We start from the raw sequence: 19,377 nt of genomic DNA on the forward strand, positions 1-19,377 counted from the left end.
GATACTTGTGTTTACAACCCACTGTTAAAATGGTGAAGGATGTACTGAAAGGCCTAACGAAGGCTCAAATTCAGAATGGCCTGTTAACGTGGAAAGATCTGTTCAGAAGGGTATGTCCTTTCACAAGCTCAGAGAGAAGCAGAGAGCTGGCGGTCCGGACGCAGCTGTAGGCACGTCACCTGTGCGTTTTTGGTCCCAGTTTGCGGCCGGTCTGCTGCTTCGAAATATCTTTGAATCCCGTAACGCAGGAAAGGCACCCAGGAACAGAAAAGAATGGAGAGCTGCAAGGAGACAGTGCGGCGGAGCACATCCAGTGCTGCCAAACGGAAAGAAATAGGCGCTGAGAAAAAATTGCTCTATTACTTGGCTGGATAACCAGGAGAAGGGCATAGCGTGGCTGAAGAGTAAGGCAGGGACCGGAGGCTGTTACAGTGACCTCCGGTGAGGTGCGGAGTGGTGTTGCGGGGATTTTCTGGAGGCGAACCTCGCGCTGGGAGGTGCCTGCTCCCGTGGGTTTCGCGGTGTTTATGGGTGCTAGCAGTGCACCTTCAGCTCTCGTCTCTCGGCCTGCCTCTGCCTCTGTGATTCCTGGGCAGCTGCGCATCCTCAGGAGGAGCCCTCGCAGCTGGGGTGGTTACGAGCTGGGGTTTGCCCTGCGGTGCGGAATATGCGGTAGCGTTTTCAGAGGCAGCTTAGCATATCGAGCACGGTCCACGCCGACCCTTTGTTCTGACGCTGCCAGAGCCCAAGAGGGAGTGTGTGAACTGTGTTCTTGAGCTAAAACCTAAACAGTCCTTAATTCATCCTGAAGGCCGCGGTGTCAACAAATCGACGTGCCGAGGGATGTGGGTGGTACAGTTCAATTGCCCTTCGCTTTACTTTTCAGAGGCACTTTATGCTCCTCAATCGATTCCCTTGATTGACAAGCTGCCACGTGTAAAATTAAATTGCTTTCATCCTTGCTCTTAAAGGTCAGGCCGTAAAGCAGCTCCATTCAATTCCGTAGCTTTTTCCAACATTTGGCCGTCCATGTAAATGTTTCTCTTGGTCTGCGTGATCCCTGATTATGCAGCACCCCCTTCAGGTCAGGCTCGCCTTCTCCAGCGCGTTTAGTATGCTAGGGAAGAGCGATCCGAGGGTGCGTAGAGTTGGAATTTATTTCTCCAATGAAGGGAGAATGCTGTTGCCAGCGAGTGGGCGTAGTGGGTGTAAGACAAATGTAATGCCACCGTTGCTCTGAAAGGCACCTTTGTTCTGAAACCGGCGTTGATAAATAATGTTGTCTGCTCCCGTTGCCTGTATCTTTTCTAGTAGTCGGGAATGATAATCCATTTAATAAAGCACTTGCTTGTAGCTGCTGCAGGAAATGAATTACGACTGTATCTGGCGGATGGGAAACGCCAGCTTCGGTGTTCGCAGCGGAGAGCTGGTTACAGCAGGAGTCGGCTGAATCCGCTCTCTTGCCGGCCCCCCCGCCCCCTTTCCCAAAATACTGAGCGTGCCATGTACCCATAGCCAGTCCCGGTGAAGCGTGCCATGTTAGAGACCATCAGTCAGAGAACTGGACTAGCTGGACCTGTGTCCCGTTCTGTTGCCAGTCGTGGCAGATCCACCAGTAGTAGGTATTTTATTAAACAAGTGACGTACCGGTGCCAGTCACGTGACTGACAGTCTTTGCCTGCTCCAACGCACTCTTGCAGGTGATGACACATCTCCATGTGATCGAGGAGCGGATGAATCAAAGCTTGTCTCTGCTCTACAAGGTGCCATATGTTGCCGAAGATATCCAGGATGAGATCGGTGAGTGTCTCTGCGTGCCAGCTCCCGTGCCGCCCTGTGAGACTACATCGGGTGAAGCGGGCTCCCGAAAGTTCGCTCGCCCCTTGGAGGGGATGCCCTCAACAGCAAGCGCTTGGGCTTAGGCTCAGGTTCCGCGGGGCAGATACTCTCTGGGTTTTGCACCACGGCCAGTCGGAACCGCTTGTTCCTAACAACTTTCACTGTCTGTTTAATTTTCCGAGACAAGCACGTTGAGAGTAGCAAAGCTGTGTCTCGAAGGGAGATGAAAGAGATCCATAAAAATAAGGAGATGCTTTCCCGCTTTATAGGAATTTAATCCCATCTTGCCACATCAAACCTCTTGGTCCCTATTTATATGTATTTCTAGCCAACGCCTTTACTGAGAATTCCAGATGAGACTTCAGAGCGTGGAAGATAAGATAACCTGGCAGCGTTCCCCTGCAGCCCTGCCTCAGCTCGGTTCAAACCATCTGCCCCTTTCTCTTCCTGCCAGGCTTCATGCAGCTCGTGTAATGTTTCCCCTTACTCCTTTCAGATGAGCTGCTTCAGGAGCAACGTGCAGACATGGATCAGTTCACGTCCTCCATTTCTGAATCCCAGGTGGATGTCAGAGTGAGCTCGGAGGAGAGCGAAGAAATTCCCCTGGAGGGCAAACCTTTCCGTCCGTTCCAGGTGAAAACCTTCCCGGCCTTACCTGAAAGCGAAGGTACGTGCAGCTGAAACGGGCGTTCCCTGGCTTTACGGAATCCAGGTGCTTTTTCTGAGCTGGTGGGCTCAGCCTGGTGGCACAGAAAGCTCCATCCCTTGGGGTGATTTAAGAGTAGAGCGGTCGCCCCAGCAGTACCCCTCAGACTCTGTCCGTTGGAAAGAGGCAGTGCCGCTAGTGATTCGCACCGAGCCGCTGCCTGGATTTTCCCGTTCCTCTCTTTGCAAAATCGCTCTAGGTCGTTTTTCCATTTTGCAGGGAGTGTTAAATTTTTACTGCGTGGCTTGACTCTGGAGTTAAGTTTTCAGTCTTTAACCAAAACGCTCTCGTGTTAATGGTTAGTCGTTGTGCCGTGACCTGCTGAAGGGCTGCAGGAATTCTCTTTATTTTTGTTTTTAAAAAATATATATATAGATCTGTATTTTTTTTTTAATATCATCGGGTGTTGACAGCTGGTGTGTGTGTTTTATTTTAAAAATGCTCAAACAGAGTCCTGAGCTTAAAGAAAGCTGTAGACTAAAAGCTTTTCCCAGGGTGTGAGTCAGAAATCATGCGCAAGCCTTTTTTTCCTTTCTCTCTTAATCTCCTTTCTCTGCTATTTTTGTTTTTGTTTTCCCTCCTGCTAGATCCTCAGCCGGATTTGTACCATCCAATGAAAAAAGGTTGGTTCTAAGCTGCTCCCTCACAGCGCTTTCGATCACTCTCCTACCTACCTTCTCAGTGTGTTTGATAGCTTCATTTAGTTTCATGCTCACCTTTATTTTCATTTCCCTGCGCTCATTTAGATCGGTAACTTCCAGTTTTGCTTGTTTAGGCCTAGCGTTAAAGAAACGAGCTAGTCTGAGCATCTAACTGGTTGCGCGTGTTCCTCCCCGATGGGCTCACAAGGGGTCTCAGAGTCACGAAGCAGCTGCTTTGCCCTCGAGTGGCGTGGGCCTAGCGGTGCGTCTGCAGCCGCGCGGTGCTCCGCACCTCTCCGGGTGCGCTCGCGTTCGACGCTTCTCGACAGAAACCTCGCGGTGCCGACGGTAAATAGTCTAGGGGCCCTTCTGCCTGCTGTGGAATCTGTCCTGACTGCCCGACAACGGCGCTGAACTGGGAACGGGAGTGCCGCAGCAGACGTAGGCGGTGTTGAGCGTCCTCATAGGTGTCATAGAGGGCGGCTGGTCTGGGACAGATCGAGTAGGAGACTCCTCCTTTGTGTTCGTGGTCTCCTCGGCATCACCTTTTGGGCGCGTGGCGTCTCTCCGTGCTAGGAAAGTCCTGTGTGATTATCCAGTTCTCCTTCAGCTCGTGATGAATTCTGCGGTAGTTCAGCGCGCGGCTAAAAATGGGCTGCCAGGGCTTTGAGCGCAGCGTGGAAATATTGGCATTGAATGAACTCCTCTGTTAGTGCAGTCTCGGGTAGAGATCAGGCCTGGCGGGTCTGCTACCAGAGGTGTAGTTTCCGAAGCAGAAATGGAAGGCTAATGCTCAAAACGCTCTTGCAGAGCAGTGGTACGTGTGCTGTGTGCGGGGAGTAAACCCGGCATTTTGATCGGCCTTTGCTTCCAGATACGTTGTGCGGAATCTCAAAAGAGAGCAAAGGATTTCGCTAATGACCATTGAAGATGAGCACAAGTAGTTTTGCAGCATGGTGAAGGCCAGATAGCTTGAAACTGTTCTGGCTATCAGCATTTCTCTACAAATGTAAGTCACCTTCATCCCTCTAGTGGAACAGTGTACGGCTAATTCAGCGTGCTGACTGCTCTGGAAAGAATTGGGACAGCCTTTAGTTTGATATTTTTTTTTTTCGTTTTTCTTGTTTTTTTTCCCTGGACAGCTGCTTTGTTGACTTCAAGATGATAAATGCAGGCTGGTTCTCCCCGTTGGGGTAAATGGAAGAGTTTCTGATGGCTTGGGAACAAGATTATATGCTGCACTTGCCCCTTTTCTCCCTTCCTTTTTCATTTCACAAGGGCTGCTAGGGAGTTTTGGGCAGGGTTTTGTGGGTTTGTGGTTTTTTTTTTTTTTTCACTGGGAAGTATATAATATAAACTGTGCCTTCCAGCTACGTAGAACTGGGTCTGTTATTTGGTGCAGCGCTCTGTAACAAATAGGCGAGCTCAGTGCAGCAGCTGACCTGCCAGCCCTGGAGACGACGCTGTGTTGGCTCCTGAGAATTGACTAAAGCGGCCGTAGGCCAAAAGCTGACGCAGGAGTTCTCTTAAAAACTGTTTGCGGCTGGTCTCTCCAGAAAATCCCAATCATTGACTTTCACAATAACACGACCTGCTCTGACAGCCGTGAGAAGTCAGACCGGCAGCCTTGGCCGTGCTTGGAATCTGATTACTGTGTCTCCAAAGCAGCGTGTAGGAAGAGGGGACGCGCCACAACCCGGGACGCTTCTTTTGGGAGGAGTCGGAGCGAAACAGGAGTTTCCTCGGCATTTTCGGGCGGTAAAAACTCGCCTTGGAGCCAACGAGCCTCTCCTTGCGTCTCCTCAAAGAGCACGCTGCCGATTTCAGCAGCGGTTGGCGTGATGATGTTGTAGGCAACCTGCAAGCTCAGCAGCTTGCGGAGAGGTGTGCGCGGTCACCGGCGAAGCGTGAAGCGCTGTAGTAATATTTCCCCCGCCTCCCGCTCCGCGTTGGAGAGAGCCCGCCGTAGGCCCGAGGCTTTGCTGTCCTCCTGCTTTGTTGCACTGGGGAGGCGTAGGTGTTGTGAAGGGCGTCGCGTCGCCCTGCTGATAATGGAAAACTGGTGTTCTCCGGACTTGCTGTGTTACGTTGGGTCTGAGCACCTTGCGTCAGGCCCTTCTGTTATTGATCTGATCTATTTATAAACGCTCGGGATCAAAACAGTTCATGCGGAGCCGCCACCTTCCGTTAATTGATATTCTCGTCTTGAGCCGATGGTAGTTTCAGCCTCGGAACGGGTGAGTGATGTTCTGGTACGAAGGCTAGTGTAGTTCTTCGCTCCTCCCTTGCCCTGGGATTTATTGTTCCTGGGCTCCCGCCAGATACGGGGCAGCGGCTCATGACAGAGCCGCGCCGGGTGACCTTGAGATTCTCGTTCCCGCGGCGCTTGCTGAGGCGCCGGCTTTCAAAAGAGCGGGTGCCGCTGACGGCGCGGTTGGCTGGAGGCGTTCGGCCGAGGGGAGACGCGTGCTTCCCTCGCGGGGGGGGGACGGCGAGGCGCCGGTGACCCGGGGTGACGTTTGCGGAAAGGCACTGCGCCCTCACGGTGGCCGTTGCGCGTTGCCTCGGACCTTCTAACAGCAGCGCTTAGCGGTGCGGTAGGTCTGGATTTGCACTTCAGCCTGGTTTTGGTGAGTCTCGTCTGCTCCTCTCATTGCCACCTCATTGCCCCTCATTAACAGAAACCCCCCCCCCCCCAAGCACTTGTCACCGTAGCATAGCTTACGAGCCCCCCTTCTGACACCACAGCATGAAGACAGATTAATAATCGGCGGTCCACGCGGTTAAGCACGCCAGCCGTGGCAGCTCTACAAAGAGTAGGTAACCCCGCCGAAACGCCACCGAGGGCCGACTGACGGTCCCTGCCTTGCTCTTTCGGTGCAGGTTCTGGCATGACCGAGTTGGACGGGCTGATTGGCGCCGAGGAAAAAGTGATTAACAGCAAGAACAAAGTGGATGAAAACGTGGTGAGCCCTCCACCTTTATTTTCTAAAGCAAAGCCTGCCGTGGACACTAATTAATAGCGGTGGCTTATTTCCATGCCTCCTTCCTGCTTACAGAATGTCAGTGTATTCATTATCCATATGGTGTGGGGGAGTCAGGGTTTCTGACTATTGTAGGCTCTTAGTGCTGATTAGCATGAGAAGGGTGGGAGGGTGAGGGAAAGAGAGAGATCTAGATCTTTGGCAGCCGGAGCTGGAGAGCCATCTGATTTAGTAACCGCTTTCCCAAGCGGTTTATTGTAGCTGGGTAGCTTGCTACCTGGATACACCGAATGCTGGTGTGCTCCATCGGTCTTGCCACCTGTTTTTTTCCTGCTAAAAAAGGCCTCGCCCTCCTCCGAAGGTGAGCGGCTCCGTAGGCGTTAGCGCTACCTGCAGTGCAAAGAAGTCGCTAGGTTATGGCGGCAACCGCCTTGGCTCGGTTCCCTGGGTTTAAAGAACAATAAGAATTGACTTTTGAGCGTTCCCTTTCAAGATTGTGTTGAAGCCACAGGTTAGATCTCGCACGACAGAGATGAGTGTGTCCGAGGCTAGGACCTAGTTTTTCATTTGGGGCTTCAGTTTGAGGTATTCTGGACGTCCAGCTATGGTCGCAGCACTAACTCGGGTGGCTTTCAAAGTTGAAGGAGGTCCCACGCTGTTGAGAGCAGAGGGAGGATGGTAGGTGGTGCTGAGCCTTTGCTAGTATTCGGTAAAGGTCTCTTGCTGGCTTTGGTATCCCTTCTCCCACCGGGTTTGTATGGCTCCTTTCATAAAGCGCTTTTGTGACTGTTTTCAGGTAATTGATGAAACCCTTGACGTGAAGGAAATGATTTTCAACGCGGAGCGTGTCGGCGGGCTGGTGGACGAGCCGGTACGTATGCGGCTACCGAGTCCGGCGGTCGGCAACTTCCAAAAGCTGGGTTTCGGCCCCTGGGTGTAATTGAGTTCGGGGTTTGGTGCCTTGGTGCTGCTCTGGGAGCATCGAGATGTAAACAGTAAACCCTCGTGAGATACTCACCTGGCTCCTTAGTTGCAAAAGTGTCTTGTGGGGTAGGAGAGCGGGGTGGGTCGGTGCCTGTCCGGCCTGCCAAAGCGGGGAAACGATTTTGGGTTCGTTCTCCTTCTGGAGAAATACGTAGAGGTGAAACGTTTGCAGCGTCTCGGGTAGTCAGTCGTGTCCTGCTACCACAGATGGTGGAAGACCTTACTGGCGGCCACCTTCTAGGTTGGCCTTTAGCAGGGCACCTCCCTCATCGCTCTTCCTTTACCCGCTCCGTTGCTTTCTTCCCTCCAGGATAATGACAACTCCCTTCGCGATGACTTCAGCTTCAGCAGCAGCGCCCTTATTGGCCTGTTGGTGATTGCCGTTGCCATAGCTACCGTTATAGTTATCAGCTTGGTGATGCTGAGGAAGAGGCAGTATGGGACCATCAGCCACGGAATTGTGGAGGTGAGAAACGAACTCCTGCTCCGTCACCGGGGATGGAAAATAGGCAGCCTCGAATCACATGCTGGGTGTCGGGGGCGAAGATGGCAGTAGCTGCCAAGCCGTCGGCCGCTCTGCTCCTCGCTAGGTGGGACTTAACTCTCTAGATGCTGACGTCTTCGTCGCCGCTTCAGTAGCGGGCAGGGGTTGGTCGCTGGCGTGGCGTGGCGTGCCGGGACCCGCCGCTTCCCAGCCGTAGTCGCTTATCGCGGGGCTTTCGTTAGGCTGCCCTGTCTGGCTCGGGAGAGGATTTAGCACTAAATGAGCTTTTCAGGCGATATCTTTAGCCGGGGCGTGAGCCAGTCAGTCTACGGCAATTTGTCCTCCCAGCTGATGTAAGGGCTACTAAGACGGGCTGAACGCAGAGAAGCGGTTCCTCCTCCTTCCTCCCGCTCCCAACGTGCGCCTGTCTAACTCAGCGGAGTCCGGAGGAAGCTGCTCTTCCCCTTCGCCCGATCGACGCGTGCAATTGTAATGACCTCTTTAAGGAGAGAAGCGGGTCCCAAACTTGTAGCGTTAGCTAACCTGGTAGAGGTGTGTGGAGAACGTCCCCGAAGAGGCAAGGGCAGGCAGGAGGCCTTAGCACCCGAACGAGGAACTCCGTTCAGCAAATTTATTTTTTTGTGGCTTGCCTTTTTTTTTCCCCCCCGTTTGCCGCGGTGTTTACCCGGCGTGCGTCTCTCGGCTCTTCTAAGCGCCCCCTTTGACCGGTAACCGTGTCTGGTCTTTCTAAAGGTCGACCCGATGCTTACCCCCGAAGAGCGGCATCTGAGCAAGATGCAGAACCACGGCTACGAGAACCCCACCTACAAATACCTGGAGCAGATGCAGATATAAAAGAGATGAAGATACGACAGCCCTGACCGGGAAAGGAGCAGGGCGGAGGGCCAAAGGGGTCCAGCGTTTTGGATCAACTACTGACCAACAGTTGCTTCGAGAGGACTTCATCTTACATTCAGAACTCCTGGATCATTAAGACTATAATTACTACTGTAGAGTTGCAATTTCCATTCTTTTAAATGGGTGAAGAAATGATAATATAACAATATGATATATAAATCTCCTTAAATGGGAAAAATGGATCTATTGCAGATATTTGACTGAGATGTAGTTTTCTTTTTTTTTTTTTTTAAAAAAAATAATCGGAAAAATACCAGTTCCGTGTACTGTTGTCTGATACAAGCTCTATATATATAAAATGGGAAATGTTGATTTTTATTTCTGATAGACCACCTGTATATTGAAGGTCATTTGTACCAGCCCGCCTTGTAAAGAGGAGATGGTTGTGGCTCTTAGGTCATTTTGGCTTTTATATATAAAGCAGTATTCTTTTTTCCTTTTTTTTTTTGTTTGGTTTGTTTTTTGTTTTTTTGTTGTTTTTTTTTTTTTTTAAAAAAAGGTGAATTTCGCTGGGAGTTGCAAAGAGATTAATTTAGGGATAGGAGCTAATGACAGCGTAAGCAAGGAAGCAATTGGGAATGGTAACTAACAAGAATCCTTATAACGAGAAAAAAAAGAAAAAGAGAAAAAAAAAAAAAAAAAGAGAAAAACCCCCATCCTCATATGCCAGTGGTGTGCACCCTGCTGCTTAGCAGTTTGGGCTGTAGGAATCAAGACTCCCTGGAGGCAAGGAGTTAAAAGGCTTCTAGCATCTCTGTTTATAGGTATTCTAGTGGAATGGTAGAGCATGGTTTGTGCATACTGGGGTCTGCACATTCCCCTTCCAGATTCAGTTCTGCTCTAGAGTTGGAAGTTCCCGGTATTGAATTTAAATCCTCCGTTCTGAACCAGTTTCCTTCAGTACTCACCTGGCATTAACAGCCCCCCGCCCCTCGCTACTACAGTCTAATTTTCCCCAGCTCTCCCGCCTCACCAACAGGGTAAGTAGTCCAGAGACGCGGGGCTCTGAGCCTTGGCGTCCGCGTCGGTGACGTTGGGCCGTCGGCACGGCTTTGGGTGTCTGCCCAGAAATGACAAATCACTGCAATAATCAGTACCTTGGGAGCTGATGAACGTGGAGTTCGCTTTGCCTGGGGAGGGAAGAGAGGGACGAGTTGGGCAAGGGATACTGCCTGCTTTAAGGGAAACTGGACGCGTAGGCCCCCAGAAGAACAAGAGGGGTGTTGTTCCACTCGCCATTATGTCTTTGTAATGCTTGTATAGTTGGTGTTAATGCTCACGGCTTTTTTAAATCTGGAGGTTCTGGTAACCTGTGGTGTATTTTTTCTATTTTTTCCTGTGACTTTATTTTTTCTCCCCCCCCCCCCTTCCGTGTCTCTTCCCACTATGCACAGATTTACCTGCAAACTCCTTAGTGTGGTCTGTGGGGAATGTACAAAGTTTAAACACATCAATAAACACTTTAACTTCCCGACCGTTTCTTCTCTTCATTCACGGGCTCGCTTCGCTCCCTCTCTCCTCCCGCCATCTCCTTGCCAAACCTGCGGAGACCTTTCCCTGCCTTTTCAGCCGCCCTCCGCTTCGGCCGGAAGGAACGTGCCGCTGCCGAGGGTGTGTAGCCGTGCCCGGAGTCAACGGTTCCGCGGCGAGGAAAACGCCGGCACCGCTCGCGGGGCGAAGGCGGCCGCTGGCACCGGGCAGAGCCGGAGCGCGCCGCGGTAGCAAGCTGTTCCGCCGCTCGGCCGTCCTCCTCCGTCCACCCCACGGGCGGTGGGAAGAGATCCGGGCGGTGGGGAAGGGTTTGGGGAGCGCGGTGACCGTGCCGCCGGCGTGGCGCTCGGAGCCTGGCGTGCCCGCGAGCCTTAGGAACGGGGTTGGACGGAAGAAGAGGGGCTGCAGGAAATCTTTGAATTTGTAGATAAGAGGGCGTAGAAAAAGGCATCCAACAGGGACGCGGTTTCCTTGAACGCCTCCCGTCGTGGCTGGCCAGATCTGAAATACTTTGAAGCCGTAAAGAGCCCGGGACAGTAGTTGGCCGACAGTGGTTAGTGTTTGCTGCGTCGCTTCTAACGTTTTTGTGTTACCAAAGGGCTGTTTGGTTTAACTTTCTCTTCCAGAACACCTAAAACTAGCAGCCTGTAAAGCTCACAGCTGCCTCTGCTCCTCTGTGTCCTTCCTCCTCGATTTTCCTCCTTTGAAGTGTGACCTCGAACGCAAATTCCTCCTCTCTCACGTCTCGGCGAAATGACCGAAGAGTCGTTGCCGTTTGAACGCTCTTTTAGGAGGCCGAGAGACAGAATTAATCTTCCCTCGCGTTGATCTGCGCGGCTCCCAGTAGGTCTGACTGAAGAGGGGGTCAGGAGGTAGGAGGAGACACGGAGGCTTAGCGATCTTGAATGGGAAGCGGTCCCGTGTCCTGTTTCTCCCTAAACGTGGGCTCCCGGGTTCCACTGGAACTTCCACGTTCCGGTTAAATTATTCAGACTCCGCAGGAAAGAACAGATGCTGTCCCAGAAAATGCCGTCTGTTGGCTTGTCACAACGACTTGGGAAAGAGTTTTGATTTTAAAACGTAAATCTAATTTAAATGACGCCGGAGCGTGTCTTCAGTCCAAAGCTGTTTCTTGGACTGCACCCTCAGGTGGGGTGACCTGAGAGAGAAACAAATTACTGACGCTGTGGATTGAATTCCAGAATTGAATTTGGGTATTAGATTTAATTTTTTTTTTTTCCCCTCGATAAATTCTATTAGTCTTACAAAATAAATACGTCAGGCTGGAATCAAAGTCTATTAGTTACATGCTTTGGCGCAGACTGCCAAGCGCTCGGGATCGATTCTTTGTGATGGGTTTTGACCGCAGCTTCTGAAAAGTAATGTTTAAAGGTGCTGGCTTGAAGATCGGTGCTAAAACCTCCCCCAAATGTTACTGGTACCAGCAAGCGGACGTGAAGGGCCGACGTCCCAGCGAAGAGGCCGCAGGGTAGCGTCAGAAGTTCCATCGCGGTAAGACACTTAAAATGAGATGGTCCAAAGCAGGGCGGAGTAGTGGGTTGGTGAAAGACTTGCGGAGGGTTGTAGAGAGCTGCGTTTCAGAAGGAAACTGTGATTTAAAGAGAAAACCCACTAGTCCTCTGTTTACCTTTTAAGAGAGGCAGCATGTTGTCGGTGAAGGAAAAAAGCGTGTTGGAGAGAGGGGGCCTGTGGAAACAAGGAACGCTGAGCAGAGGAGGGGGCGCTGGGTCACTTGGTCTCCTTTCTTCTTGTAAAGCTCCTCGTCAATGCTGCTTCTCCGAGGGTGCAGTGGGGTAACGCGCCTTGAGGCCGTTCTGTGCGTGATGCGAGGTGGATGCGACGTGGGCGGCTGTATTTTACCAGCCCCGCTTGTCTTTTGTGTGGAAAGCAGCGCTTCCCGAGAGGCATGTGGAGTGCGTTTTCAATCGTTCGGCCCCGGCTGATGGAAGAGATTGAAGGTGCTCGAGGAGAGGAGCTCCGGTACGTGGTGATGCGGTGCCTGTCCCTGTGCTGCTGTTAACCTCACGGAGCACGTAAAACCCCCGTAACCCTCAGACCTGGGGTGTTTTAGCCCTGAACATCAGTGTTTCTGAGAGCGAGCTGCAGACCTCAAGGTTAGGTATCCTGCGTCCTTTTGTGCAGCTCAATTCAGGTCGGGAATTTCTTTGCGTGGGTCTCCAGAGGAGCTGCAGCTCGGTGGCTGCCGTGGGTGCTTTGCCCACGGCTTTGCTGCGGTGGCAGAGGCTTTTAGATGTGCACGACAAGGGGCAAACAGGGGTGTGCCAGAGAAAGACCATTTTAGTAGGACGTAGCGAGAGGTACCTGGCAAGCAGAGTAATGAAGAGCAAGGTAGGGAAAGCGAGGGCGAGTGGAGCTAAATGCTGACGTTAGGTAGCCTGGGATGCGTGACAAACCCTCCGTCAAGCCTTTGAAAAAGATTGGGCTGCTGGAAAGGAGCGCTGACCTCCTTGCCGCACGCGGGACGGCCCACGGCGTCGGTACAATCGTCCCGTCCACGCTGACCCGGCGTCCCGCCTGCCGGGCGCTGCCGGCGAGCGCGCGCCGCGTGCCGGCTCCGGGTTACGCCGGCTCCGCGGCAATTTCTCAGCCCCTGGAAAAAGCTGTTTGCGCTCTCGGGTCTCGGCGGGGCCGCGTGCGAATCACCTGCCCGCGATTCTTAGCAACAGCGCGGGATGAAAGCCTTGGGGAGCTGGAAGGCAGCAGGCTTAAAAGGTGTCTCTCCAGCGCAGGAGTCGGGGCATCCTTAACCCGTGCCAGGATGCCTCTCCCCAAATTCACCCCTCGCTCCCCGTGGGCGCTGGTAGCTTTGCCGCAGGTGGGGTGAGAAGGCTCTGCGGAGCGCAGCGCAGAGCGGGGACGAGGGATTGATGCGTGGATACGTGATTCTGCGGGAGCGAGGGCGTTAAAAAACGCAGGAGTTCTGTTGTATTTACCAGTGACCCGTGGGGAGCCTGTGCTTTGTTGGAGGAGCACTTAACCTCTGCCCCGTAGGTTCTCCGTGCGGTCTGCCAGGACGGTTTAATGTGGATTGTTTCATTTCAAGCAGCTCTCCGCTCCCGAGAGCCATTTGAGAACAGGCTGCGGGCTGAACGAGTTGGTTATTAAATAGTGTCAGCCAGCCTCTGGATGGCACCTGGGAGGTTCTCCGAGCGGCCGCCGCGCCCGTCTCACCAGCGTGTTGGACTGAAGGTGATGGGAAAGGCTGGGACCTGAGCCAAGTGGTCTCATCTCCTCAAAAGGCTGCCGTGGGGTATGTCAGCGGGGGCGGGGGGGGAAAGACCCTGCAGTGGCAGAGGAAAGAGGGGGTGATGGAGCGTGGTTTGTGGAGCTTAATATCCTCTTCCAAAATGGCTGGCTCTAACTGGAGCAGCTTGGGGATGGTCCTGTCTTCTAGAGGCTTCCTCATCCTCGTTCCTTACAGCTTCATGGGGCCGTGGGTCGTCCGGCCTGGCTGGGAGGTAGGTGACTGAGCCGATTTTCTGTTTGCCGTGCCTTCGGCTTCCCCAGATGGTCCCTTTGATCCCTGGATGGGAGGGCAGGGGGAGCCAGTTTTACCTGTCAATTTTCCTCCTAGCATCCTCTAAGTCCCTGCGGTCTCCATAGCAACACCAGCCGGTCCAAATCCTTCCTCTGAGCCAGGCTGGAGGCCACTAGAGAGGCAGAAGCCTCTCCCAGGCCCGGGAGCTGCTCGCCGTGCTTTCAGGCAAGAGCACGGATTCCTCTGGAAGCCACCCTCAGCCTTTCCTCCTCCTCACCTGCCCCCTGCCAATGTGTATTCTATTGGGAGAAATGAGTGTGGGCTTTAATGGTTTTTAAATTCTCTTTGTGATACTTAGCGCTCTAATGTTTAAAAATGCTTTTTTTTTTTTTTTTTCTGTTCTGATGCTCACGCTGGATGATGCAGATGAGGAGGAAGGAAGATGGAGTTGTGACTGAGTTGGATTGAACGTCCCTTCTGGGTTGGATCACAGCAATTCAGCGTGTCCTCCTGCAAGGTCTCTGAGATGAAGGTCTCTGTCTAGCAATGCGAGCTCAAAATAGAGGAAAATTCTGGTCTGGTGGGTGATGCCATGCTGGATTTTTAATTTTATTTTTTGTAGCTGAAAGCACAGCTGCTCCAGAGAAAAATACCTGCAGGGTGCAAGTGAGCAGAGGGAGGGAAGGATTGGTTCCCTCGCCCGCTCCCTGGGTGGCTGCCTTGTGTTCCTGCTCCCGGGAAGGGTGCCCGCTGGCGACCTGCAGTTCTGGGGCTGGGCTTGGTGCCCCCGGGATGCGCCTTTGAACGCCGAGCAAAGAGAGGCAGTCCTAAAAGCAGTCTAGTTGAAAAGAGGCAAGGCAGGGTGGGCTTTTTTTTTTTGTCACTGCCCTGGTTTGTGTGAGGTGGTTTTGGGAAGAGGGGGGGGTGTTGTATTTCTGTGGGTTTACCAGGTTTCTGCAGCAGAGACTGGCACAAGAACAGAGCGGAGCTGAGTCTCTGGGGGTTGGCACCGCGTAATCAAACGCAAGGTGAGTGATAATCGTTTTTCTCCAGCGTAGCGGTTTGGCAGGGAATAATCCTGCAGCTGGTGCAGAAATGTAGGTTGGAAGGGACTTCTGGAGGGCATCTCGCCGAACGGGCCAGCTCTGAAGTCAGATCAGGTCGCTGCGGGGTTGAACACAACGCTGCCTTTTTCTGCGGCCGCTCCCCTTCCCCTATCCGTGGGTTTAGGGGCACGAAAAACTACGTGAATTATTATATGAGGTCAGTCAAGTCTAAAGGTGAATTACTACTCCATATTAACCGTGGGCCGCAGGAAAATGGCATCCTTTTTTCCTCCACTGGACAAATGCACCTTTTTCTGTGCAGCTCTTTTTCTGGGGATGAAGTCCTCGCGATGCGAAACCTTGCTTCTGGGCGGAGGGAAGGGGCCCGGGTGTCACTTTTTCGTACCTATTCTTTTTGATGTAATGAGATAATCTGCTTTACAGGCTTTGAGGTTCATGTCTTACCCTGTGAAGATGCGGTTGCGGACGTGAGTTTTCGGCAGGTGACGCTCCTCACGCAGCTTCTTTGGCCAACGGCCCGCTGCCACGTAGGTATTTGCAGGAATTTTGTTTTTAATGCTCCATGGTGATACAAGTCTGGAGCAAAGTTCAGCTGCTGAGACTATCCCAGTCTGCATCAACGTTTGGAGCGAGCTCTCGGGTACCCTGCTGCGTCACGGAGCCAAGCTCCAGCTATTCAGTGTAATAATCCCTTTTGTACAGGTGATGTGTGTCTTGTGCCTTCTCCTGCTTATAATTCTGGGAATTTTTTTGGTTCTTACTGCTGTCTCCTTGTGTTGAAGGGGGAACACCAAGAACATCACTGCGCTGCACGATGAGGCATCTAGAACTGCAACCACTGAGGAGGAAAGTCTTCGCATTTTACTTTCAGGCCTCTTTGCTTATATTTATTTTTTAAAAGAAGAGTAGAGAGCAGGTGAATTTCCTGTGACCCAAAATCATTAGTGGAGCTGAATCTTCCCCAGAAGTCAGTTTTGGTACCCAGCATCAGGTATTGCACGCTCTTGGTTTAGCTGGTGCGGTTTTTTTCCCTTGAGCTGTGGGCTCATTTTTGAGCTTTTTCAAGTGCTCTCTGCTTTTATAGACTCTATAATCAGTAAGGGATGTGGGACTGGAGTGAGTCCATCCAGCAACACACTGGTACATTTGAAATATCTCTGTGAAGAAAGACAGCCCCTATGATTACTTTTTTTTCCATGAAGGACTTAGAATTTGGCTCACTTGGAAGAGATGTGAGATGTCTGGGAACGGGAGCTTTGCAATTCCACTAGCATTCATTATGTACAGGGTGGTAGGTGCTGCTTGTTTTTTAAGGTGTAGAGCTGAATAAAAATGCAGGACTTAGTCTCTTTTTTTGGGGGGGGGGGGCGCTCTTTTTTTTTAATCTGTAAACTCCAGGGGAAGAGGGGGCTGCAATTTTCATTTCTATGGTAGTAAACGTCAGGCCGGAACCTATCTCATGCGTTTGGGATTTTGGCTGGGGGTTGAGTCAGGGTGGAGGGTTTTTTTTTATTTTACTTTTTAATTTTATTTTTTTATTTTATTTTTTGTTGTTATTATTTTTCTAGAAGTGTTTTGGTTTTATTTTACTTTGTGGGATTTGTTTGTTTGTTTGTTTGTTTGTTTTAAATGGGGTTATGTTGTGTTTTACTTGAGCAGACTTAAAGTAGGTGATTCCTTGCAGAGAGGTGTATGCCTTCAGCTGCATCCCTCTGAACTCACCCAGTTCAAAGACATCATGCAATTAGTATAAGTCACCTTTTATTTTGGAAGCTTCTCTCCTTACACCTGTTCCCTGTTGAATCACAGCAACAAAAGAAAGCACACAGCACTTAGAATAAATCAGAAAAACACTGAATAAAAGCTTTCTGTCAAAACAAGACCAGACATGGATTTCTCCTCGCTCACGGAACACCTCTACAGTCGCGTTGCTGCACTTAAGCCTGCTCCAAAATCGAGTTGCTGCATAAGATGAATCAAGTAATACACCAGGTCACAAAAGTCTCAGCCCCTGAGCTCCAGTGATAATTGCTGAATTAGTTAATTAAGCAAACTGCAAGAGACGGGGCTCCGGGCTCCGGGCTCCAGGCACCCAGCTGAGAAGCACAGCTCCGGTCCTTTGTCTTCTTGCCGTTTAAAGCTCAGATTGATCCATGCTTTGCTACAGAACATCAGCCAGCTTAAACTCTGCACACATACACAACGATGACTTCGTTTTTCTTCAGTCATTAAGAAAAAGCAGCAGCTGAGCTTCTTCCATTCTTCACTGGATCCCTCCAGAAAGACAAGGCAGATGCACAGTTTTGAGACAACAACTCTTCTCTGGCTGCATCTTCCAAAGGCTTCTGTAATAAAAAGTTTTGATGCAGCAGTATTTTAAAGCAGCACTAGGGCCTAATGGCAGCACAAAGCAAAAGCCTTAAACCCCAAAAAAGCCTTAAACCCCAAAAAAGCCTTATTTAAACCTGCAACTCCTGGCCCTGTGTAGCACACTACACATTCTAAGACAAATATTTTGAATTTAAAAATATGCTAAATCAGCTTCATTGTAGTAAGAGATTTTAAGGACAAAGCTTTCTGTTTAGGTGACACTACTGGGGCCCAAGCTGAGGAGAAGACCCACATATCTCCTGCAAGCCCTTCCCCCGAGCTGTGCCATAGCTTGTCCAGATAGTGTTTTTTTTTCTCTCTGACAAATGCAGGAGACAGTGGGTTTTTCCATTGGGTGACAAAGAGAGTCTCTTAGTGAGGAGGAAGTGGAGCTGCACCGTCTCTGTCATATGCCCACAGGATAAAAACACCAATGCCAAACTCAACAAAACAGACTTTTTTTCCACCCTTGCGCCTCAGTAACAGGACTCACCGAGTGATGGAGCAGGTCAAGCGGCAGTCAGGTCAGCAGAATAGATGTATCGCACGTATGCTGCAAATCAAATCAAAGTGACAGGTTACCTCATAGAGTCAAGTAAAACCACCTTTCGACTAAGCTCACACATCAAAGCAGGCAGCACAGGCATTTTATTTTCGAACAGCAACAGTCTAGGGAAATGAGGGGCAATTAAAGTCACTGAGGAGGAAAGCGAGGAGGCAAGAGACAACCCCTGTTCTCTCATCATTGCAGCAGCAGTGCTGCAGAACAGCTACGCTAGCTCTTGATGCGGTATGAAGGGCTCGAGTTGCGTTTCCAAGCAGCCCTGGCAGCTCATCCTTCAACCTACGTATTTCATGCCTGTGCCCCCACCACATTATCACCACACGTGGGTATTTCTAACCCGGCACGTGCAACCAAACCAGATTCTGGGGAAGGAAAGTCCTGACAGCAACGTTAAGCATTAGAAAAAACCTTTCTTTGTATTTCTCCCCAACCTCTCGCATCTTCGCACGTGCAATCAGCCAGAAGTTCGGCCGAGACGGGAGCCACGGAGATAAGCCCGACCACTATGGCAGCTGGGGACTCTGAGGACGACCTCAGGTCTGCTAAGGCACGTCAAGCCCAAAAGCTTCACCTGATTTTTAGCGGTTGTGCACAAGATGTTTTCAAACTTCTTAAGGGAAAACATTAGGACAGATAATTACAGACTCATTGGACTCCACTTGGATCTCTGGAAATGCTGAAAACACTGAGCACGACTATTGGTGCACACATCTGTTCCCTGGCTGCCTGCTGCGTTTCTCTGCCTGGATCTTCGCAGCGGCAACGCACCGACTGCTGAGCAGGAGCTGGGGAGAGCTGGGGGGGGGCTCCGTCTCGCTGACGTTCCTCCTACACCTACCCCCATGCAGCTGAGCTCTACTGGGAGTGACAAGGACAGGGACATACCTGAAGCCACCAAGGAAAACATCCATCTCGCAGGAACACGTTGACCTGGGAACTTCTCGGGTGAGCCATGGTGCTGTACTGGTCCAGTGTCAGCGGGGCGTCCAGTGTCAGCGGGGCGTCCAGTGTCAGCGGGGCGTCCAGTGTCAGCGGGGCGTCCAGTGTGGGGAAGGATGGTCCTGTTGAACTTCAGGAGTCAGCACTTGCTGGGCATCCAGCACAACGAGGTAGCCCAAGACCAGTCTTAGCAGCTAGACATGGCGTGTGAGCCGCACCGCGTCCTGCAAGGCGAACAGATAGTACTAAGCTTACGTATAAAACGTAGGTTGTAATTGTTTTGAGGGTTTTTTTTGATGTGTTTTGAAATCTCTCTGCTCTACCCAGACTTTTTGGCTCACCTGAAGCTGCCAGCATGCTTCTGTGTTTTACTAAGCAGCTGCTCTTACCTGAGCTAACACCCATGCTACAGCCTGCTTGCCAGCCTGACAGCCACAAACGTACAGCGCTGCTGTTTGATACCGAAGGACGGCCTACGGACACGGCCGTTTGTTCGGTGAAACGCATCGGCACCAAATCTCAGCAGAAATATGTTAAACGATTAGTTTATCACCTCTGTCACATCGTCCAGTTCCTGACGAAACCGAGAACTACGCACGAGCAGAACAGCCAGAGCATCGCGCAGCAAGGAACGGCCTCCTCACCGCCTTCTCTCCGAGCGCTTCTCAACCGCCCTCCGAACCCAGCCCAAGATGCTGGACTGTGCCGATGAACATGCACCGAAATTCACTCTGCCAGGGCGCTAAGCGCTTCAGCTTCAGCCTCCGCCAGGGAAACGCTAGAGCCCGTGGCTGGCTTTCAAATCAAAATAGCAGCATCTCCGCTAGCGTTGCATGATGACACGCTTAGCTGGATGAGTACAGAGCGCT

General features: G+C 51.4%; 1 protein-coding gene across 3 annotated transcripts in view; it reads left to right on the plus strand.

Moving 5' to 3' along the window:
* The window catches only part of APLP2 (amyloid beta precursor like protein 2), a 46,827-nt gene extending 37,829 nt beyond the window's left edge, over window positions 1-8,998 (plus strand). For 2 of the 3 annotated variants that reach the window (XM_086476818.1, XM_086476820.1), the window contains 6 exons: window positions 1,701-1,800; window positions 2,336-2,506; window positions 6,070-6,152; window positions 6,967-7,041; window positions 7,465-7,620; window positions 8,392-8,998. In XM_086476818.1, coding sequence (XP_086332944.1) covers window positions 1,701-1,800; window positions 2,336-2,506; window positions 6,070-6,152; window positions 6,967-7,041; window positions 7,465-7,620; window positions 8,392-8,493 — 687 coding nt within the window. In that variant the 3' untranslated portion in view covers window positions 8,494-8,998. Of the gene's footprint in view, window positions 1-1,700; window positions 1,801-2,335; window positions 2,507-3,132; window positions 3,169-6,069; window positions 6,153-6,966; window positions 7,042-7,464; window positions 7,621-8,391 lie in introns of all 3 variants that reach the window. The other variant, XM_086476819.1, reaches the window with a different exon arrangement.
* Window positions 8,999-19,377: the final 10,379 nt, after the last annotated feature.

This window comes from Leptosomus discolor, chromosome 22 (genome assembly GCF_034619465.1).
Source record: "Leptosomus discolor isolate bLepDis1 chromosome 22, bLepDis1.hap2, whole genome shotgun sequence".
Lineage (NCBI taxonomy): Eukaryota > Metazoa > Chordata > Aves > Leptosomiformes > Leptosomidae > Leptosomus > Leptosomus discolor.